Below are 24,871 nucleotides of genomic sequence, written 5' to 3'. Positions count from 1 at the left end.
CCTCCTATAGCTCACAAAATACAGAACCCATTGTTTTGTACATAGTGTATCTTCTTTCAGAAACATCTAACATAGCCAAATCTTCCTCTAGCACTGGTACAGATACTGTTCCTCTGGGTGAGCACTAGACAAAGTAGTTGGCTTGTGTTTACATGCTACATTGTACAAAAAAGAAAAAAAAAGGTTTTCTAAGCACAAAAGTGTAGGTAAATGGGTTCTGAGTTAAATGAGTGTATGCCGAGACTCTTCTGTTCTACTTTTCTATTTAGGGGAAAACTAAATTTCTTTCATGTTTACAAAAACACTAAAAACAACAGTGATGAATTAGGAAAGACTCTTAAGACCAAGGGGAAAAATAATTACAGATATCCAAAATGTACTCCTTTATGAGGTTAGGTACATCTCTGAGTCTTTCTGGACATTTTTAAGGTTCAGGGGAAGAAAACTTAAGGATATACTGATACTGTGGATATAATTACAGCCAACTTCTGTCTTTTAAAAATTCTTCCAAGGTATACTTTCCTTTTAGAGATTTAGGACTAGGGTTTCTTTCACAACTGGAATAAGATAAATTATAGATAAAAGTCAATTAAAAAAAGGAGTATTGTCATGTACAGACGCTGACATCATGGGTAGTCAAAGAATATGTTTAATAAAAAATAATTAAACTTCCATTTGCTCTATAGAACATCATAGAAAGTAATTTAATAAATTACAAATGACTTTTTAAGACGTTTGCTCAACTACAGAAAGCAAATTCAGACTACACAAAACACAACTGGTAAATATTGCAAATGTCCAAAAGAAAAATTGGACTAAGACTTGAATCATGAAACCTGAAACAAGGGCTATAAATACAAGGCAATAACAGCTATAATTCTTTTAGTAACTACCAACACATACTTGGATATCCTTTCAACTGCAACTTTAGTATTATGTAATTCTACTGATTTTTTTTTCCTTATAACCCTTAACTTTACACAACCATATTTGCATTTTTTTAAGCTGACAGCTGGACGACTTTTCCCCAATCAATACTAAATAGAAGTGTCTTGAAACCCAAGAGAAAGTTTAATGTTACAGTATTAGCCTTAATGCTTTGAAAACTGCAATTGCCTTATTACATAGAAAGAGAATCACTAAGATGTTAACCAAATTCATCTGATCATAATTAGGAAAATACTTTATCTCATAAATTTGATAAAAATTAGATTTTTAGTGACAAGATCTAGGACTTCCCCCCCGCCTTTTTTTTTTTTTTAATTGGGGAAAGAAAGGAATGAAGATTATGTGGGTAGAACTAGAGGGAGAGAGGGCGATATGGATGGTGTTGAAATACCCCAACGGCAAACTAAGTTAACTGTGTTTGAAAAACTTTGGCTATCTCATAGGTGTATTCTAGTTCAACAAAAGTGCAATACTGCCAAGGGAAGATACTAAATATGTAATATATCATTTTCATGATGAAGAATTACTACCCACTTCTCCTGGATGGGCATTATAGTGACTATTGCTAAGACATTGCATAAAGAACTATCAATTCAAAGTACTATTTTGGGAAAAATACAAAAATCAATACAATCTCGATGGAACATATATGATTTTGTAAATACATGTAACACTGTCTCTCTAATGAGGGATTAGTTATCTTACATACAGAAACATAATTTACTGGTAAAGGTCTGGGAAAATCCAATATAATTGGATTCATGACAAAACCACAGAGTTCTATCAAAACGCACAGAAAGTTATTTTTTTCTGTGGGAGAGAACTGGGGTACTTCCCCCCCTAAATTTAGCCCGTCACGAACTTTATCACTGATTTATTCAAGTACCAGAAAAATGCTAACATCTTTCTCTCCTTAGGATGTAAATGGTATTTTATATCCAATTCAGTTCTAATTGTTTTAAATGTACATGACAGTGATCCTGGACCTCTCCATCTTGTCAGAAGTAATAGCAGCTTTAGCAGGAGAAACTGTATCACAAATCAAATATCAGACAAATTTTACATGATAAAGGGTTCTAAGAAATTGATCAGAAGCCTTGGGCTTCGTTTTTGTGGTTTACAGGTTTAACTTGTAAATATTTTTTTGAGATCATTCAAAGTGCATATTCAAAATGGGCCAACTCAGTATATTTAATATAAACTGATAACCCAACACTGATTCTGGGCAACATTTAGTCTGCTTATACCTAGAAACTAAAAAAAAAAAAAAAAAAAAAAATGAATTTAGACTATTCTGCATATTACTTTATCACTATGATCTGTTAATGTTGGAATATTTCCATGACATAAAACACAAACAGAAATCTACACAAATAAAACAAACAAACGATTTCTTTTACATGAAGTATGCTGTGTGGAAAGTTCTTCTCAGTGGTATTTCATGAGTTTGCCTTTTCTGAACCCTGGAAACAGACATTACTCATCAGAGACATAATGATTTCTTATAGGAGGCCAAACTTTGAAAAAGTAAAACTAAGTATGTCTATAGGGTGCCAAAGTCCCATGACACAGGATTCTTTTATGACTTAATTTTACTGATATCAGAGTTAAGCTCAGCAAAAAGCAAGTCATATTTCTTGCCAGATTAACATGATATATAGGATGTGTTTAAAAAACCCCTGAAAACAAGTATAGAATTAGAAACGAATGTAAACTTCCTAAACTAACTCAGCTGAGGTAACAGGTAGCCAGTTAAATTGGCTGATTGGGAAACTTATTTCTTCTTTAAAACACACTTGTACCTGAATTGGAAACGTCAGCAGTGCATCACGACACTAGAGCATTTTCATGTAATTAAAGCAATGGATGGTGATGTAGATTCTACAGCTTTCATGACATTCATTAGCTGCCCAAATTATTGCTGAGTTTTGATCTGTAAATTATAGGTGTCAAGGAGGCTGTAAAACTATATTCAAATTAAATCAGTAATATGCATAAAGTATTCTGTGTTCACTGCAAATATATTAAATATACAACTCTTATTGAGCATAATTTTCATAAAATTAACCCCCAACAAAATTATAATGCCTTTTTGTTGTAATTTTACACCTTTATGTATTTGATAGTACATACGAGTTCAGAAACTTATGGATCTTAAGAAATATTACATGCAAAACGTCTCTGAAAGCAGTCTGCACTTCTAAACAAATAACTGAAATGTTCGGTCAGTAAGTTATTGATGCACTCAACACTGGGGTATTTACAATTCATAATTAAAGAAAAAAAATCCAAAATCAGTTCATAATTTAAGTGCAGTCTGGGAGTCAGTCTTCGTTACTAGAATCTGAATCCTCAGACGACGACGACGTACTGTCAGATCCAGACGAAGCATCGGCTTTCTCTGAACCCTCATCTGTGCTGTTCTCATTGAGAGGACTTGCTTCAGTTCCCCCTTTGTCTTCCTGATCTCTAACTCTGGAATCTTCCTCCTTTACTTCCTGGGACTTAGACGAGCCTAAGTCACTGTTTTTGTTTTTCTGTACGTCGAAAGTATTGGACTGGGACAAAGTTGGCATATGGAGATTAAGGCCTGGAGTGAGCAGCATCCCTGGATAGAGTATATTAGAGAGCAGTAGTGGGTTAAGAGCTAATGGGCTGGCAGCTGCTGCTGTACTTAATGCAGCAGTAGAGGACGTGGAAGGAGAACTCGACACGGAGTTTTCTCCCCCGTTCTCTGAATTTTGACTCTCTGTCCTTTCTTTTTTTCCTTCTAGCTCCTTCGAGTCATTTCCCTTTTTCTCTTCGGTTGCAGATTCGGTAGGCTTTGTCAGGAGTCCTCCCATGCCCAGCAGATTTGGTAGGCCAGTCATTCCTGACAGCAGCATGGGGAACATGGCGGCCACGTTTTTAGCTTCTCCTCCAGAAGAAAGGCCGGCAGGCATTCCCATCAGCCCTGCGGTTACTTGCAGGGACTGCAAGTTTTGTAGATTTTGTTGTAAGGCCTGAAGGGTCGTGAGATCCACACCTGGAAGTAACCCGTTGGCTAACAAAGGACTGCCTGACACGCTGGTGGCAGTTGCCGCCGCCGCCGTTGCCGTGGCCTTGGCAATTCCACTTTTAGGCCGTCGCCCCCGCCTGCTGACTTCCTCTCTCACAACAGGACCAGTGAGAATACGCTCATACATACTCTCTGGAAGAAATCCCTGAAAAAAAAAAAATCAGCAACAATAGCTACATTAGAATAAAATCAATAGCTATCACATTAAAATCGGTAATTATTCATAAACTGAGTCTGTGTTGCTAGAACATAATCAAGTATGAAAGAGAGAGCCTCATTCCATATTGTAAGTAGTGGTGGGAAAGAGTTTGTCCACTGCTCATGTTTTCAGAGGGTAAGAAAGCAGGAAGGGGCCTCTAGCTTCCTTCCACACTGTGAGGCACACGTTTGTAGACGAGTTCTAGAAAACAGGAGGTCCAAAGCCACTTTCTCTTAAGGGTTACTTCCACACCCTTACATGTTTCACACCATCAATTACTCTACAAGACGAGAGGAGTGCCCCTCTTCCAAGCTAGAGGAACGATAAGGAAAGGACAGAGAAAGTCAGTGAGAGGTTCAGATTACAATGAGATGTTTCATGTGAACCTTCATCACTTCGGGAATAAGGGAAGGAGACAGAGCCATGCTGAAAAAGATATTCAAGTGATTCTCCCGTGACTTTCTGGGCTCAGAACTCCTAAAGGTGGTAGGAGTGTAGAACCTCTAGACCAGCACTGTCCAACAGAAATATAATGTAAGCCACATATGTAATTTTAAATTTTCTAGCAGCTGCATTAAAAAAGGTAAAATAGAAACAGGTGACATTAACTTTAGTAATACAGTCTAACATAATTTAACCAAAATATTACCATTTTAATATGTAATCTATGAAAATAAAGATATATTTCTTATTTTTTTCCAAACTTAGTCTTCAAAATCCCAAACCAGGGTGGGAGGATGGGCAAAATGGGTGAAGGGGAGACACAGGCTCCAGTTATGGAATGAATAAGGTCATGGGAATATTTTTATAATTAATTAATTAATGGGGGGGAGGGGCAGAGGGAGAGGGAGAATCTTAAGCAGGCTCCACACCCAGTGCAGAGCCTGAAGCGGGGCTTGATCTCATGACCTGGAATCATGACCTGACCCAAAATCAAGAGTTGGACGCTTAACTGACTGAGCCACTCAGGTGCCCCAAGTCACGGGAATAAAAAGCAGAGCGGAGGGAATATAGTCAGCGATGTTGTCATAGTGCTGTATGGTGACAGGTGGTGGCTGCCCTTGTGCTGAGCACAGCATAAAGTACAGACTTGTCCAATCACTGTGCTGTACACCTGAAACTAATGTAACACTGTGTGTCAGCTGAACTCAAGTGCTCAACAGCCACATGCGCCTAGTGGCTACCGTCTGTGACCGCTCTAGACAGCAGTTTCAATACCCCCTTTTTTTTTTTAAAGTAGGCTCCACGCCCAACGTGGGGCTTGAACTCACGACCCTGAGGTTAAGAGTCGCATCATCTACTGACTGAGTCAGCCAGGTGCCCCTAGACGGCAGTTTCGAAGACTCTCACGGTACCATTTTAAAATTTTGTTTTGAATTGATCAACTTACTTGTTTTCTTTACAAAAGCATTAGGGTTCACTCCAGAAAACAAGACAACAATAAAATAGAAGGAAAAAAAAAATCATCCATGATTTTACCATTCAGAGAGAACCACTGCTAACATTTTAGAATGTGTATTTCATTTTTCACTTATGCATATATACAGATTCTACAATTCTCCCCACTTCTGTTTCTAAAATAAATAGAATCATAATGAACATAGTTTTATAGCCTGCCCTTTTCATTTGGACACTTGTAGAAATAATAGCTATTCTTTATTCAGCATTTACCACATGGTTATGCTCTGCTTTTCCGAGAGCTTAATTACTACTCCATTCAACATACTGTGACCTTTTCCTCCCTTGTCATTAGATGTTCTTCTAAGATATAATTTTTGCACAGTTGCACAGTTTTCCAATATATGGATGGACCATTAATATATTCCCAATTTTTTACTACTATACTATGATGAATATCCTTATATATTTCTTTCCCCACATCTTTGGTTAATCTTTGTAGCCTTGCTCAAATAGTTATCTTAGAGGTTAAAATAAAAACAGATCAGTATATATTTATTCGGTATTCTAACTCAGCAAACATCTGAGAAATTTGTAACATGTACTGCAAAATAAAAACTGTGAACTAAACACTGGCAACTGTTCACACAATATTGTTAATCTTAACTTAAAATTTCATCTCTGATATAGTTAAATGGCAGCTAATTTCCTTTTTAATTTGAGTATAGTTGACACCCAATGTTATATTAGTTTCAGGTGTACAACTTAGTGATTTGACAGGTTTATACATTATGCTGCACTCACCACAAGCGTAGCTACCATCTGTTCCATTACATCGCTAGTCAGTATCACTGCCTATATTCCTTATGCTCTGCCTTTTATTCCCATGACTTATTCATTCTGTAACTGGAAGCCTGTACCTCCCTTTCCCCCTTCATCCATGTTGCCCCTCTCCTCACCTACCTCCCCTCTGGCAACCATCAGTTTATTCTCCGTATTTATAGATCTGAGTCTGCTTTTTGTTTGTTTTGGTTTTGGTTTTAGATTCCACTTATGAGTGGAATTATATAGTAGTTGTCTTTCTAAGTCTGACTAAATGGCATCTAATTTTTGAGATGATATGTATCTTAGTATTTATGAAATTACTCACAGACTGCTTAACAACATCTCCCCATTCAGGAGCTACTCCATATTCTGAATTTTCTTTCAGGAATCTACATAAATCTTTCAAAGGAGGAGCAAATGCACCTCCAACCTGTAAATGAAAAAGATTGTTAGATACTTAAAAACACTATTAAATATGAAGACATTTCTTGCTTTTATTCTGTGCTATACAGAGCTTAAGACACATGTGTTTCTTGAATTACCTTTGACGATCTCTACTATATTAAAAAGGACTACCACAAGCCAAAAGCACTGCTAATATACCATACAGACATGTGGTAATGTAAATTTCAAATGCTTTAAGTGACTAAAATAGTAAAATGAATAACTACCGTTTACTGTGTCCTTGCTATGCTGGATAGACAATATAGCCTAGTTAAGAGCGTTACTCTCTGGAGTCAGACTTACCAGCTATTTGAACTGGGGCAAATCAGTAAATCTCTTTGAGCCTCAATTTTCTGATCTATATAAAGGGGATTAGAATAACACTTCCCTCATAGGGTTTTATGAGGATAAAAATGAAACAATTCAAGTGCCTTAGCACAGCGTCTGGTGCATAACAAATAATAAGTTCTTCTTATTATTATATGCCAAGTATGCTAAAAGGACTTTAAGTATATACATTTATTTTAGTTCTCACTATATCCTTTGAGACAGTATTATTTCTGTTTTTCAAATGAAGGAATTAAACCTCAGAGAAGTTACAGAAGTTGCCTAAAGTCAGCTAGGAAGCATTAGGGCCAGCTTTCAAACTCAGGTCTCACAAACTCATGCTCTTGCCTATTACACAAATTAAAACCCTTAAGTATAAAAATATATACATCTTTTGAATGTGAACAGTGATATAACCAACTCATCACAATGTGAAAAAATTTAAAAACTACATATGATAATTAGTAGGAAATTAAAACAAAATATTTTGACACTTAAATGTTTTGGATCTACCAACTTAATGTTCCTTTGGAGTCTAAAGATAATTCCTCGTTCCATACCTCTCTAAATATATACAATCTCTTGATAGAATACAGACAGGGTTTTAATATGGTTATGCTACCTACAAGTTAGAATACCTGTAAGTATGCTTTTCTAGTATTTTCTATAGTCTTTACTTAGTCTCTGTGGTTTCTGTTGCCTTCTCCTTTTTGTTACCCCCTTTATTAAGGTCCAATTTAAACGGAGGCCCTCTGGGTGGTTTATGGGGATTCAGCAGGTAGATTCTTTTTAATCCTTAAGTCTATGCGCTAGAGACTCAGAACAATAAACAATACAAATTAAGGGAAATGAACAGGCCCCTTGTCAGGTTCTAACATTTAAAGATAAAGTTAGGAGTGTTTAATATCTAATAAGTAAAATTACAAAATTGTTCCATTTCCTTAAAACTGGCTAAGACTAATTTATTCCTATCTAGTAATGCTAACTTTTGTTGTAAGATGAAGTGCAAAGATTTTTAGCACCAGCTATATAAGTACAAAATTAAGTAAAATGCTACTAAAATGTTATCTTGTTCTTCCCCCTAATCTCCCTGTGACATCATTTTAAAGTACTAATAAAAGCTGAATAAATCTATAAAATTGGGGAAAAATCAGTATTAATTTTAATGAGCTGGTGCACATAACAATATTAAAACAAGTGTTAGGGTAATTTGATTTGTGAGAGAAATTTGCTGTTCTTACTCTGAGGCCATCTTTTTTTTATTTATTTTGTTGCATGCTTATCTGCATAAAAAACAGAATAAAAATATCAGAGCTATAAGCCTACAAAAGGGTGCCGTAAGTGTTCTATCATTTACTTTCGGAGACATCTACCAATCCATAAACAAAAACAATTTGGGGAAATAAATGTTGAGCCACATTTGGTTTAGAAATAGAATTTGGAAAAACCAGACTCTTACCATTCATCAGTCAAAAAAGCTGTAAGATAAACACAGCAGTGACCTTATTCTATAAGGTACCTTTGTTTAAGACATTTTATTTTCATCTGTCAGAAAATTATGTTAAGTTTAAAGGAACAAGATACTTTATGGCCATCTGATTGGAAATTATAGTGATAAAAATGTAAATCTATGACGGCCTGATGAGAATGGTGGCTCTCTCATCAGTTTCTCACCCTCTGCAGCATGGGCATTCTGGAGGGGCGTTGTGAAGGACTGTCCTATGTACTGCAGAATGTTTAGCAGCATCCTGGCCTCTACCTGCTAGATGCCAACAGCATCCTTCCCCTGCCTGCCACCTCCCCAACACCTACCTCCCCACCTCCCAAGTTGGGGCTACCAAAAATGTCTATAGACATTGCCAAATGTCCTTGCAGGACAAAACTGCCCCATGCTGAGAACTGTTGCTTTGGATGTAGGGCCCTTGTGCAGGGTCACACTGCTTACATGCTGATGTGTCAAGTGACTTATTTTATTCCATGGCTTAGCCAAAAATGTGGGAATTGAAATTAGATTGCATAAAATTATAGTCCATGTCTTTTCTCACAAATCTGCTAGTTTTAACCCATTTCCAGGTCTGTTAGAAAACATGGCATAATGAAGTAGTATTCTAAAGATCTCCTAAATATAAATGATTAACAATAAATATATACATACCTTCCTGGCATTTCTTCTGTTAATTAGCTGAACACGTTCTTCTCCAGTAAGACTATTAACATCGAGTTTATTAGGGTTTCTGCAGCGATGCCTTTTTTGTTTGGGCCTCCCTTCATGGAGCTGCACTCTCTAAAACATACCACATATAACCGAAGAGACAGCTTCAAAATCTTTACTTGTGCAAATAGTACAAAAGAGCTGATCCAAGTAATTTAATTCTGTAATACTGAAGATACATATATACAGTACTATTATATACTGAAGATACATATATTTTACCTTCAGTTTATATATGTTATATATATACATAAATAATATTAAAGAATTTACCCCTTCGTTGCACTTTAAAAATACTTTAAATATTTTTATATTTAATACCGTTGACCCTTGAACCACATGGGGATCAGGGGTGCTGCCGTGCATACTCGAAAATCCACATACAACTCTTGATTCCCCCAAAACTTAACTGGTAATAGCCTACTGTTGACCAGAAGCCTTTCTGATAATATAAACAGTTGATTAACATATATTTAGCATGTTATATTTATATCATATCCTGTATTCTTACAACAAAGTAGGCTCAAGAAAAGAAAATGTTATTAAGAAAATCGTAATGAAGAGAAAATACATTTTCAGTACTGTACTGTAAAAAATCCACATGTAAGTGGACCCACACAGTTCAAACTCAAGTGTTGTTCAAGGGTCATCGAATAAAAATATTAAATATGACTTTAAGAAATATTATGTAAATCTTTTCCTCAAATTATGTATCTAAACAAATACTCAAGGCCATCATATGAACAAAACACTATCATTCTGTGTGCATCCTGAAATGAGATCTTTCCTTAAGCTCTGACAGATCACATGTTCCTAGCGTCGTTTGAGGGAGTTACTGACAATGCTGGAGCAGCCTCCTCTAAATTGTACAATTCTTTACTTTTTCTCCTGATAAATTTCATCTGAAACATCAGATTTCTGTTCTGTGCTGACAAACCTATGTTTGTGCCAGTTGTGGCTTTCCTCTTCTCTTCATCTCACTAATAGTCGTTCTTATCTCTCCTCAAGTAATCATCACGATATTAAAAGGTATTATTCTTATATTTTACGAATGGGAACCAAGGCTTGGAGAGGTTACCTTCCTCAAGGTCACGCAACCAGCAAGTGGTAATATCTGGCAATGAAACTCTTTCCATCAAACTATACTGCTTACCTCTACGATTTAACAAAGCAGGCCTTGATGTTTGTAGCTATTTCGGGCCAATGCTCAAACTCTTCAGCATGGCAGACCCATCCTTTCACAGCCTGGACCTAAATTCACCTCTTCTATCCAGTTACTATAACTCCACTCATTCCCTCACACACCCTACAATATCGAACTGACCGCTGTTTTATGCACATGCCTTCAAGTCCCATCCTTTTTAACTCTTCATACTTGTTTTACAGAGCTTAGCCTAGCCTCCCTCGTGGTAACCTGGTCAAATGCCTATTTATTCTTTATCATCCACCGGTCATATATGTCGTCTCTATTTTCCTTCCATATTTCCCCAGATACTTGGCCTAGGCAGAGTGGTTCATTATTCTTTTATCTGTTTCCATGGCACCCTACACATACCCCTGTTATTATAGATCTATATCATGTTATAATTATTTAGCTAGAGAGATGCCCCAATAGAGTGTGAGAGCTAAGAAATCAGTAACATGAAATATCCTTCAGAAACCAAAACTAATTATTATCTCATATTATCACGACAAATGCTGTTTTAAAAAAAGTATCCTTCAGAAATCAAACTATTATCTTGTATTCTTTATCACAACAAATGCTGTTTTAAAATCTTAATATTATATAATGTTGCCTAAAAATTATGATAAAAAGTTAGTATTTGTGGTGAAAATGATGAATGGCTTGTAAGTTTAAAAAATTAATAAAGATTCTTTTGCAGTGATGAGAAAAAGACAGGAGAATCCCTTACAGACTACAGTGGAAGTGCCACAAGGGCAAGAACTTTATATTGTTCATGGTTTTATCCTCCATCCCTTAAAAGAGGACTAGCACACAGTAGTTACTCAACAGGAATCTACTGACTAAACAAATGTTATTTTCTAACATGTTAAGTTATAGGTTTAAACTAATGATTCTCATTATTGTTGGAATTGCAGTATTCGTTCTATGCTTACTCATCATATTTAGTGAAAACCCCTCCCCTCATAATTATAAAAGCTTTATTTGGTTTAAAAATCAAGAGTAATTAAAGTTTATTTGAGAATTAGTGGCATCCTTAGAGAAGACTAGGGATATGAAAGGCATCTGAAAGCCAAGCCCAAGGCAGTCTGTTTTAGACTACCAGGTTATTTCCTGGTATCAGTAACAGCGATGTAAAATTCTAGATGAAGTACACATTACAGACACAAAGACCACTGTAGGGACTGGAGTGCGGAGATTTTGTGGTTCCTTTTTGCAAAAAAGCAACAAGGTATTTTTTTTCTGTTAATAAAATAACAACTTTACCCTTATATAGTAGTTTTTAGTCTTCAAAAGACTTTCAGTTTTTAATAATTGGCTCAGTAAATATTTACAGGGAGCTAGATACCATTCTATAGATCAGGAATTACGTACTAAGTCCTGGGATACAAAGGTGAATAGGACATAGTCCTTCAGAAGCTCACAGAGTACTAGACAGCTTCGCTGGGTTCTCCGTCCGAGTGAAGGCAGATACAATAGGCCTGCCACCTTCACTGTATGGGGGATCTGATGCAAATTTGGTATATCAGCATCTGATAGTAAAGTATTGCAAAATGAAATAATAGATTTCTGTAAGTAAGAAAGCCATATGCCTATAAGGTAGTGAGCACAAGGTATCTCAGGAGATAAAAAATGCAAATGAACTTTAACACTTCTCACTCTGATTAGTGTAAACTCAATGTGCGTCTTCAGACCATGACACTGTACTGTAATAGCTTGAAGAAAAGCTTAGGAGTAGTAGTTTGGGCACTGGACTTAACACTGTGTGCCCTGGACTATTTACTTCAAATTTCAGTGTTTTAATTTATCTAGAAAATAGTTACAATGATGCCATTCTGATAAAGATGTCAGGAGTGTTATATGAGATAACATACGTTAAGTGCCAAGTATCATGCCCGGCACACAGCTAAGTCTCAATAAATGTTTAATATGATCGTTAGTATTTTAAAGTAAACTCCCTGAGGAAATTTTATACCTTTACAAACTGGGTCGAACATAGTACTCTGTATATTGGAGGTGATTTTTATTATTAAATGCAGAATAGAAAAATGGAAATGGCACTGTGTTGTATCGTGGGAAAAAGGGTCATTACTTTTTTCTGCTCATTTTCCTTACTCTTGGGCAGAACACATATTTACGTAAGTGGGTAAAAATGTATGCTTCATGATTATGGATTTGAAAAACCACATAAATAAAATATATTAAGATTTGTAAGGCATCACCTACAGGAATAAAAGCTCCTAAATCTTCCACATAACCTGGGTGCTCCTTAAGCCATTTTTCCAAATCCTTTCTCTTTGGCGCGTCATCGCCTGCAAGTCTTGTCCCATCTTTGAGGTTAATAACCGGAACTGGACTTTCTGTATCAGGAATTCCTTGAGGTTGAGTATAGGACAGTGCTGGATTTATCCCTGTAGAAATCTGTGAGGTGGTTAAACCTAAAGTAACCTGTAGAAAAACAACCAAGTGAAAATTATATTTCTATGCTTTATCATTCGATTTTTGGTCCAGTGAAGCAAATCTTTTTGAAGAGGAAAAAAGTTGTTTAAAATTCTGCTAAATTTTTCAAATTTAAAATTTTCATGAATCTTGGTCAGTGCTGGATTCCTCTGAGATATAATCCAGAAGTACAATCTAATTTCCTAATTAATATTTTTACTCTGTAAGACATTCGCAAAACAGCAATATACATATTTACTAGGACTGAATTTTGGACTCAAGGATCAGTAGATTTTACTTACATGGTTAGGTGGTTTATTTCTGTTAAAAAAGAGGATGTCAACACCTTCTACATTCTTCCTCCTTCCCCGCCTTTTTTTGACTACAGGCTGGTTGTCTAATCTAACTCCATTGGCACCAAGGGTTGACTGAATGGAAGTACCTAATCAAATAAAAACATGCAAAATGGTGATCAAAATCTAGATCTTAAGCAAATTAAAAGTAGTCATTTTTCTAAATATATGAAAGTGTTAGTTCTTAATTTTACATACTCTAAATCCAGCAATTTGGGGGCTAAAAACACCCCCATTCCTCATTTAAAAACGTGGAGAACTATAAGCAAGTTTTTGACTGGTCTCTTCAAGTTATTTACCCTGATATTCACACATCTTATCTTCCCCCTTTAGAGGAAGAAGCATGTCTTTCTCATATACAAGACAAATCCTTCCTTCTTCTTTGAATCCATTAATTCCTACCTTTTCTGAAAGCTTGTTTTTTCAACTATCTTTACTTTCTTGTGCCAAAATATCTTATTCTAGAGTCTTCTCCTCAACTTAAAAACATGGCCTAACTCAAACAAAAAATAAGCCTCTTTCAGCCTTTTTATAACTTTCGAAACTTTTGAAAGGTTGGTGTTTGTTGTGTTCCTCCTTCTTTACGACCAACGTATTCCTCAATGTCCTATAGTCTGGTCCTGTGCCAACCTTCTTAAGGTATTTTAGGATCAGCACTAACTTTTTAGTTGCCAAGTCAAACTGACCTTTATCATTCCTCATTTCAGTAGACTCTCAATAAAAATGTAGGTAAGAGGTATGAATGAAACAGTTCCATGCACTCAGCCATTTTTTCCAATGAATAAATATTTATCAAATAGCTTATACGTAGCTATGAGGTATTATGATGGTTCAAAGATGAGTTAAATGCAGTTCCTGTCCTCAAAAAGTACATAATCCAGAACTCTCTTGTTAAAAGAAAATATTGGGGTGCCTGGGTGGCACAGACGGTTAAGCTCTGACTCTTGGTTTCGGGTCAGGTCGTGATCTCAGGGTGGTGAGACTGGGCCCCATGTCGGACTCTGTGCTCAGAGTGGAGTCTGCTTAAGACAATCTCTCCCTCTCCCTCTGCCCCTCCCCACTGCTGTCTCTCTCTCTCTAAAATAAATAAATCTTAAGAAAAAAGAAAATGTTAAGGATGAGATTTTTTTTTAAATAGTTCACAGTTTATAGTGAGAAATGTTTTCAATCATTCAAGGAGAATTTTTAGATCAAGTCCAGTATATACCTGAATAAGGAGTTGCCCTTTGGCTGGTCATGTAACCTTACGGGGGCCACTTATATTCACCACATCTCAGTTTCAAAATGGTACCTTAATTCATATGGTAAGGAATAGCTAGTTACAATGATTAAAAACGATGTTTGCATATAAAAGCACAAAAGGAATGTGACATAACTTCTTAATTTTTATTTATTTTTGTCTTTAAAAAATTGTTTTATTATTAACATATAATGTATTATTTGTTTCAGGGGTACAGTTCTGTGATTCATCAGTCTTCCACAATACACAGCACTCACCACAACACACACCCTCCATCACCCAGGCACCTCATCCCCCCACCCCCCTCCCCTCCAGCAACCCTCAGTTTGTTTCCTGAGATTAACAGTCTCTTATGGTTTGTCTCCCTCTCTGGTTTCGTCTTGTTTCATTTTTTCCTCCCTTTCCCTATGACCCTCTGCCTAGGAATGTGACATAACTTTATAAAAAAAGAAAAGCTTTCATTATCTACAAAGTGAATTTCATTATAACCAGATTAACAAAATATTATAAATATGATTTGAAAATACTTTCACTGTAGTACATTTTAGGTATAATAATAAACCAGCTTTCCCAAAGTATCATTTTTTAGAAGTACCATTCTATTTTATAAGAAGTTCTCATGGTTTCTTATTCTAATATGAATGAAATGGCTTACATCAGCCCCTTTCCCCAACCCCAATCCCTGTCCCAGCTGTTTTCACATTGTCTATAATCTGGATTCACCTTTTCTAAGCAGGCTCTGCTTTCATACAAATCTCTCTCCAGTAGGAATTTACACACTAGCGAGGTCAGTCTTATCACAAAGTCTACTATCAAGTCTCTGGTCCATGCTGTTCCCTGCCCCTTTCCCCCTTCCCATGGATGTCACTTTCCAGAAAGACCATTATCTGATCTTCCTCTTATAAATCCTGTTCAATTCTACCTCTTTCAGAGGACTTTGCCTAAGTTTCTAGACAGTAGTGACTTCCCTCTTCTCCCGTATTTTTTAACTATAATGTGCTGTGTAGCAAAACATATTATCTTGTTTTTTTAATGACTTGTCTAATATTTTAACATGTAGGCCTTGGTCTACCAAGCAACTGAAAGGCAGACAGTGTCTTACATTACTTTTTACTTTCCCTTTACTGCTATTCCAATGGTATATAAAAAAGTACTTAATATAATTATCTCTGGAAAAACAATTGTATACACACCAAAGTGTACATTTATAAACATACCCTATTTGGCCTTTCATAAACATAATTCTATTTGGCCAGTCAGATACTATCGTGATTGTCTGTCTTTCTTTTCCTTTTTTAAGATTTTATTTATTTATTTGACAGAGAGACAGTGAGAGAGGGAACACAAGCAAAGGGAGTGGGAGAGGGAGAAGCAGGCTTCCCACTGAGCAGGGAGCCCCGTGTGGGGCTCAATCCCAGGACCCTGGGATCATGACCTGAGCCGAAGGCAGACGCTTAATGACTTAGCCACCCAGGCGCCCCCATTACTGATTTATTTTAAGCTAGAATCCAAAATGGAAAATTTAACCTATCTATTCTATAAAGCTTGTATTGCATTTATCTTAGATGTAATTATAGCAATATTAAAAATAGCTTCTTTTGGGGTGCTTGGGTGGCTCAGTCGTTAAGCGGCTGCCTTCGGCTCAGGTCAGGATCCCAGGGTCCTGGGATCGAGCCCCGCATCGGGGTCCCTGCTTGGCTGGGAGGCCTGCTTCTCCCTCTCCCACTCCCCCTGCTTGTGTTCCCTCTTGCTTTCTCTCTCTCTGTGTCAAATAAATAGATAAGTCAAAACCTTAAAAGAAAAAAAAAAAGAAACATTAAAAAAAAAGTTTCTTTTCGTCGAATGCCTACTAGGTGCCATACACTGAGCTAGGTTTAACAAATGTTTTCTTAAATCATCAAAAACAAAACAACAAAAACATAGAGGTATTATTAAGCCTATTTTATAAATGAGATCAGAAGCTTTAAGTTACTGGCCCAATGTCACAGCCAGTATATGACAAAATTCAACCCCAGGTTGTTTGGCGGTTCTATTATCATCCTCTGTTCACTATTCTAGGAGTTTCTGGAATGGGTTCTTTAGTTTTGTCCTACTGTAATTTATGCTGTTTTACTATTCCCTTCATTAATTAAATTACATCACAACTTGTATCTTTACTTGAAACTTTTGGATAAAATTCAGAGGGTACCCACATAAACATAAAAAGGGCTTAGGCTTTGGGATATTAATAACTATAATAATAGCATTTATTCAGTATCTAATTCTAAAACCTGTGAGGTTTTAGATTTTAACATCGGTTAAATTTTAACATCGGTTTAGCATCTAATTAAGTGCCATGCTCCATAGTAGCCGCTCTACATATATTATTTAACCCACCCAGCAATGCTACCTTTCTCCTCCCCCAACTGCTCGTTTCACAGACAAGAAAAGTAAGGCAAAAAATTGTTAACAGGTTTCCTAAGAGTCGTGTTGGAAGACAAATCTAGATTTCACGTTTGCAATAATTAAGATGGATGAACTATAATGCTTAGATAATAACTCTATCTGGTTAATGTTTAAGGCTTTTAAATATCTTATATTACTGCAGACTGTGTTACAATTACTGCTTGTACTATTAAAGATAATATTATTTACCCAAGAGTTACTTAAAGGTGAAGGCTGTACAACCTTCAGCTGCAATAGCAATGAAATGTTCAAATGATAGAAGTGTCAATCCCATTTTATAATGGAGTTATCAGAGTACAAGCAGTGGTATTTCTTATTTTTTTAAAATTTTATTTCCATTCGATTCATTAACATATAGTGTATTAGTTTCACAGGCAGAGTTCAGTGATTATCAGTTGCATATAATACCCAGTGCTCATTACATTACATGCCCTCCTTAATGCCCATCACCCATTTACCCCATCCTCCTACACTCTCCCCTTTTTTAAGATTTTATTTATTTATTTGAGAGAGAGAGAGAGAGAGAGAGAGCACTCAAGCATATGAGCAGGGGGAGAGGGAGAGGCAGGCTCCCCGCTGAGCAGGGAGCCTGATGTGGGACTTGATCCCAGAGATCATGACCTGAGCCAAAGGCAGATGCTTAACCGACTGAACCACCCAGATGTGCCCCCTCCCATTTTCTTATAAAAAAACCAGAGCTCCCTAAATACAATACTGTCAATGAAAAGCATGGTTTGGGGAAGTTATACTTCAGTGACAGAAGCATGGCTGATTCATATTTGAACTGCAAAGCTACACATGTCTGAAAGTCCAGTAACTGGAGAATTACAAAGAATGGTTAATGAATCTGTAAGAGACCAAAGTAATGCTGATGATACTAATTTATAATCTAATTGTAATTTATAATTAAAAAGTCACAGTAGCAGCAATTGGGCATAACTACCAATTTAACACTTATAATAAAGCATTATGTTCCCCAATCCTAGGAATTCCACACACCGTGCACATGCACAACAGGAGTTCTGAAATGTTTTTAAATACTACATGGCAACCAGATTTAGTAAATACTGAAACACATTCCTTAGCCTTATGTAAATGGAAGGTATGATGGAAATTCAAGTCATTAATCAACTTGCACTTTTTAAAGATTCAGCTGATCCTGAGTAAAATTCTCAACTTTTGATATTACGGTTTATAAAAGGGACACAGACAAATTAAGGCACATTAGACCAAGATCAACAAAACAAGCTTCTTATCGATTCCTCAATGCCTATAGAGCACACAACTCATGGCTCCAATTTGGTATTTAATAAATACTGTTGATTCAAAGTGTCAAAATGTTAGAAGAGATACAGTCCCAAAAGGAGGAGATATGATCGTTGCTTTCAAAATGTTAAGATTATCATGTAGACATGGGAATAGGCTGAATCTGTGATGGCTTTAAAGACACAATTTCAGTCATTAAGAAAAACCAACTGCAGGTAAAATTTGCTTCCAAATAAGAAGGAATTTTGTGATAATCAGAGCTGCCCAGTAATAAAAAGGGCTGTTTTAGGTCAGAACAATCTTTTCTTGCAAATATTCCATGAGAATGAAGGATTATCTTTCAGGGATTAGTTATAACAATTCCTGGATCCTGTAGATGACTGAACTATACTATCTCCAAAGTCTTTCTAGAACTTCTCATTTTAACTTCCTCTACTAATCACCACTAATTTGTGATTTAGGTGTCTGCCTTTACATTCACAATCTGCTTTCATGTTGATATGCTCTTTGAACTTGTATCTGCATAAAACTACTTGACAGAGTATTTCCACCCAGATATTTAGGACCCCAAAATAAAATTGCACCCTGCTTTAAAATGTCACGTTAAAAGCCCCACCAGGTACTGATTAAGATCTAAATATCGAAAATTTTATATATATATATATATGAACAGGAATAAGTAAAAGAGAATTTGGGAATGACAGCAGGAGTATTTCATGCCAAGGCAGTTACTACCGTCATAGTCACCTGACACGGGCATGGATTTGGGGAAACTGGCGAGGCTGGTCTCTGATGCGCTCTGCAGATCCCGGAGCCGAGCCAGGTACTGCTGCTGCCCCAGGGCACCGTCTTCACCCTCGAACGGTCTTTTCTGAGCATGCCCTTGCTTCTGAAATGTCAACTTCAAACCACCTTCCTGTTAACAAACACCATTATCAAGAAAGGAAAAATTAAAAAACTCATTTCAGTTATTAAGAGAATTTTTTTACTTAGAAAAAGTGAAGTAAAAACCCTGAAACATTAATCAAGTTCTCTGCTTATTCTGAAATCAACTAATGAAAAAAAATCAACCCACTTCTATAATGAATATTAAGTTTTCTTTCTTAAAAGAAAAAAATCCAGGTACTATACACACTTTTCTGAGCAAGACAAAGCTTTTTGTGTAACTAGTACATTGTTAACACTATCAGCTTCGGACATACATCTCTAAGTACATTATTCAAATGACATTTCACAGGATGTTACCTATATTAGACATGGAGTAATCCATTTAGCTTCAAAAATCATACTGAAAAATGAAATGTTACTGATAACAGGGCATGCTAAATGTTTAAAAGAGGAAGTGCACGGACATACCATTTAAATATTATATAAAAGAACCAAAACAATTAGAATTTGTCAGACTGTTTAAGAAAAGCATTCTTGATCGGCAGAAGGACTATTTTCAGAAGTACAGGTAGAGAAACATATTAAATGATGATCCTTCTAGTAGAATATTCAAGTTTAATAACCTGGATATCAAAAAGAAAACAATCCAAATACCAGAAAACAAGTATGTGAAGGAAGTAAGAGTGAGGGCAGGCAGCCACTTGCAGAAAAAGCATGCTGCACACGTAATCGCAATCGGGTCCTAGGGCAATAAAAATAAACATACGTCTTTGATTTTCACTGTAAACTCCTTTTCTCGTACATGCTTCTTCACCTTTGACATCTGTGTTGACTGATCGTGTTCTTCTTTAACACCGGCACCTGGGGGAGTGGGTACACTGGGTTCACTATATTCTGTAGCTGCACCAGGGCTGTCCAGCAGTTTTGTGGTATAGAAAGAAGCCACTGTGTTGGCATCATAACTTCTTCTAGCTGAAGGCCACTTCCCTTTCAGCACTGTTTGACAAATACTGTCCAGCCGGTTGATCATCACGCGGTCCTGGAAGAGCATGCCACATCAAAGTGTGATGTTAACAATCAGGCCAGACCTTTGGAGATGAAATGGCTCAGGGCCTTGATGGATTTAACCCCGGTACAACATATGTGTATTTGGTATGTATGCATATTCGCACACCCATATCATAAATCTGTAAGAATTCATGTACAAATTTCCACTGGAGTTCAAAAATATTTATGATATAATCTTTAGTTATTGTTATAGCACACAAGTAATACAGGTTCTTTGTAAAAAAGGTAGTTCTAGTCTAGCCATATACAGAAAGGATTGTATTAATCCAATCTGAACTTCTACCACTGAAAGCATATGTACCTAAGTGACCTTTTTTCTTTTTTTTCCAAAGATTTAATTTATTTATTTGACAGAGAGAGACACAGCGAGAGGGAACACAAGCAGGAGGAGTGGGAGATGGAGAAGCAGGCTTCCTGCCAAGCAGGGAGCCCGATGTGGGGCTCGATCCCAGGACCCTAGGACCATGACCTGAGCCGGAGGCAGACGCTCAATGACTGAGCCACCCACTGGCGCCCCAGTGAACTTTTTTTTTCTAAGTCACCAATGACTAAGTAAGTTTCTCCAAGGAGACTCAGCTCAAAGCATGTATTTCATAACTTGTACGCGAACCTAAGCGTTCATTATCTCTTATTCTAAATATTCTAAGGTTAGGTTGAGAAACATACATATTCCAGTACACCTATTTACTTATACCAGTTGATACTTTTGAGGCTAACACCAAAATGCCGCCCTATGTTTTATGGTGACCTATTTTTCCGTAGGAGAAGAGTATCTACCATTAAAGCAACAAGAAAAATACTCAAAAAATGATCTGTTCCAGCAGGACATTATTCATTTACCTTTGGCCAATATGAAGCTGCTAGCATGTATCCACCTTGTAAGATGTAAGAGGACTCTGGCGTCCCGTTGTTCATCTGGAAACTATCCTGGGTCTCATCCTGGGTAGTGCTCAGTGATGCGACACTTTCTTCATCATAGGCTTTCACGTGAGGGGTACCTTCTGCTAAGAACAATTATGACTGTTTCAAAAAAACTGCATAAAACAAGTTTATATATACTTTTCAAAACTTACATAATTACTCAGATATATTTAAAAAGGAAAAAGTTAGAAGTAAAAACAAATGGTAAAAAAAAAAAGGAAAAAATTCACCTAGAATAAAGTATTCGTTGTTTAAAAAATTAGCATGAAAGCAAAATAAGTGGCGTTAAGGAGTTTGAGGGGAAAGGGTTAACAAAACATCCCTTTCTGCATGAAAATGTGACCCTCAGTAAACTCTGTCGGTCTGCTTCCTGGAAACAGATAAACTCCTGACTGATGAATTGCATTTGGACTGGGAGGACCATAGATACCTGGAGGGTATACTGACATTCTCTGAGGAGGGGACTCCTATAATGGGGCATATCCTTGTGGTCACCCTGAAACTTATGTCCCTAGAGTTGTTACAAGAGACTTTGGCTCCTGTGGGCTAATGAGGTTCCCTAGGCAAGAACGGCTCCTGCGCCCACTCCATGTTAACCCATTTCCTTGCATGTGAACTGTGGGCTGCGGTGAGCACACTCAGGAGAGGGCCGCTGGACACTACTGTGCTGGCGAGCTGTAGTTCCTATCCTGTAGTGCTGAGCAGACAGCTGCCAAGTAGGGCCTATGATACTATTGTCGGTCTGACCGCTTAATCTAAAAATCCTGGTGGCGGTTATAGAATATAATCCTGATTTGTTTACTGATCAACTTGTTCAGAGAAAAACGTAACGCGCAATTGAAGGTGATCCCAAAGAACTAAAATTATTGTGTAAAATGCCTAATTTCTGTCTGAAGAACCCATTTTGCAATGCCTTGAGTACTGAATAGGGAGTGTGTACCAGGAATTCTAGTTTCTTTCTCACTAGTGCTTCTCTAAGCAAATCTGTGAATATGAGATATCAGTCAACAATTTTAAACATGCTGAAGTTATCTGAACCAAATGCTCTTCATTTTCACTTGGAATGTCTTAAAACAGCAAAAGCACTTTGTGCATATACCTCGCTTCTGGACTTCTTCTTCTTCACTGTCACTCTCTTCTGATGAAGATGAAGAGGATGATGACGAGGAAGAGGATGAGGATGAGGATGAAGACGAAGCTGAGGAACAAGAGGAGGATGAAGAAGAGCTAGAGCCCGATCGAGAGTGGGAACAAGAGGAGGAGGAAGACGAGGAAGAAGATGATCTGGAAGAACAGGATGATCTCTCCGAATCAGAGTCAGACTCAGAACTAGATTCGGATCCTCTTTTGTGGACTCGCTGTTTCTTAGAAGCTGGGTTCGGAGTTAGGGGTTCTGTTCTGGCTGCAACCATGCGTCTGTCTGTTTCACCTTTTCCACCAGATCTCTGGTCTCCAGGGGCCTGTGGTAAAACACCGTTCTTTGGACTTACAGGCTCAGACTTTATTAGTGTCCTGGTTTCCTCAGAAGACATAGATTCTTCTTCAGAAGACTGAGGCTCCTCTTTAAGATTTTCACTTTTAACTTTCATATCCTCTAGAATAATACCTTTAGCATCTAGGAGCCTAGGCAGAGAGGTAAGTGGAGAAGCAGAAAGTGCTACTTGATATTGCTGTAAAAGTGGGGTAGAAGTCCTCGAATGAGCCATCTTACTTTGACTGTAGTTCCTCTGAGCTGCCATAAAGGAGAGTTCAGGATCACGAAGAATGTGATAGTCTGTTCGGCTCACCCCATGTTTAGCGGCTCCGATGAGCAAGTCCCTATCATGAGGGCCACATTCCCACCAGACTGGTAAGTCTGGATTTGGATGGCAAAGCTTCAAGCGTTCAAACAATTGTGGGTGCCGGAGGGCCTGTTCCCGTACTTTCCTTAGAAGTTCAATACGGTACAAAGTCCTAGAAGCACGCTCTTCTGTGATTGGCTGGATAAAAATATTTGGATCCACCAATTCTATGTAAAATGAGAACAAAAACATTAACCTCAAAAACCTTTGTTACAGATTTAAAACAAGTAATGCACCTTCTAAAATGTACCTCTACTCAGTATCATTGCGTAGCTTCCAGAATTTTTTAATATTTTTAAATGAGGAAAAATAGAAATTTTAAAAAGAAGCACCAAAATCCATACATATAATAGATAACACTGGATCTTCTGAAAGTAAGTAAAACATAACATTTTTTTAGAAGCATGTGAATACAAGAATTTTAAAAACTCCCTATGAGCTGTCTTGACTAATCTATGCCTTAATCAAAAAGAAAAACACTTACTTGAACTCATTTATAAATACAAATTAAAACTGTAAATCATACCTCATAAACAAAAAGAAGTCCACATATCCCTACTGCACCAAGGTAACTCGGTGCATTACAGTGAACTCACAGGAACACCAAAGGCTTCCTTAAAATTTGAGGGAAATGCAGGAACATTGTCAAATGTTATGTGAAGTAATGGTTTGAGCTGGTTCAGTTTCAACGTTAGACCTTGCGATCTTCCTTTCGATGGGGTTATATCTTTGGGCAGAGATACTGGCAGTTTAGAAGTATTCAAAAAAAGATAAGGGTTTGTTGAAATAATGCAGGGGTCACTTAAAGGAGCTCATACAATTTGAGCATCAAAACAATGAGAGTATTGGGTTATAACTTATAGGATAAAATAAATATCTGAGTCCATTCGGATATGAATAAATAATTGATCAGCAGAGGAAAGCGAAGCAACAATCCTTGCTTGCAGAATTCCACAGTAAAAACTGTTACACACAAGGACCTACTCATGGATAGTTAAGTCAATGGGTGAAAGTTTGAGAAGAAACAGGACTTGTGGGGTCTCAAAGTATCTCAAGATTTCTTTTAACTTCAGGGTAAAAGACAGCAATTTTACACTGGAGAAACAGCACAAACTATCGTAACCAAGCAATCAAGGGCAACACCATCAGTGTTGGACATTCTGACATTCTGAACCTATGGTACTTTCTGAGAAGGACACACCATTTCTGTGGTACTCTTAATAAAAATGCGCAACCTCAATGCAACCATATGAAAATGTAAGACAAATCCAAATTGAGGGATTTGTGGCAAAATAACTAATCAATATATTTCTAAGATATCAGGGTCATGAAAGACGAGAAAAACTGAGGGTCTCTTACAGACTATAGAAAGCTAAGAGGAAAGACCAACCAAATAGAATGCGGGATCCTGGAATAAAAAAGGACGTCAGTGGACAAACTGGAAAGGACTGACTAAGTATTCAGTTTAGTTAATGGCACTGTACTAATGTTAATTTCCTGGTCTGATAATGATACTATAATCAGTCATGTCAGATTTTATAGTAGGGGAAGCAAAGGGAGAGATACATGGAAACTTCTATTGGTTTTTGCAACTTTTCTTAAAGTCTAAAAGTAGTTCAAAATAAACAGTTATAAAAAAAAAAGAAGAAATGGAGCAGGAAACAAGAGTGGGAGTATCCATTCTACCTCCAAGGTTTGAAGAGTTGTACAGTGCCTGACAGGTGTACACATCACATTGGCAAGGAAGTGTGGCTATTTAAGAAAGAAAAGTAGTATTTTTGCTTTCAATTTATATTATGTTTTCAAACAATTACTA

The 24,871-nt window shown here is 37.0% G+C and overlaps 1 protein-coding gene across 6 annotated transcripts in view; it reads right to left on the bottom strand.

Annotated features, from left to right (window-relative positions):
* Positions 1–631: 631 nt before the first annotated feature.
* CHD9 (chromodomain helicase DNA binding protein 9) overlaps positions 632–24,871 on the bottom strand; it is a 168,312-nt gene continuing 144,072 nt past the window's right edge. For 2 of the 6 annotated variants that reach the window (XM_028093242.2, XM_028093273.2), the window contains 9 exons: positions 22,314–23,222; positions 21,134–21,297; positions 19,992–20,264; positions 19,085–19,253; positions 13,336–13,475; positions 12,821–13,042; positions 9,355–9,483; positions 6,754–6,858; positions 632–4,151 (listed from right to left, as the gene is read on the bottom strand). In XM_028093242.2, the coding sequence (XP_027949043.1) occupies positions 3,273–4,151; positions 6,754–6,858; positions 9,355–9,483; positions 12,821–13,042; positions 13,336–13,475; positions 19,085–19,253; positions 19,992–20,264; positions 21,134–21,297; positions 22,314–23,222 (2,990 nt within the window). In that variant the 3' untranslated portion in view covers positions 632–3,272. The remainder of the gene's footprint in view (positions 4,152–6,753; positions 6,859–9,354; positions 9,484–12,820; positions 13,043–13,335; positions 13,476–19,084; positions 19,254–19,991; positions 20,265–21,133; positions 21,298–22,313; positions 23,223–24,871) is intronic. The other 4 variants (XM_028093256.2, XM_028093283.2, XM_028093250.2 and 1 more) reach the window with 3 other exon arrangements.

Source organism: Eumetopias jubatus, unplaced genomic scaffold (genome assembly GCF_037043125.1).
Source record: "Eumetopias jubatus isolate StellerSeaLion01/CBP00866 unplaced genomic scaffold, mEumJub1_p1.0 scaffold_10, whole genome shotgun sequence".
Lineage (NCBI taxonomy): Eukaryota > Metazoa > Chordata > Mammalia > Carnivora > Otariidae > Eumetopias > Eumetopias jubatus.
The sequence above is the reverse complement of the archived record's forward strand: the minus strand, read 5'-3'. Positions and strand labels throughout refer to the sequence as shown.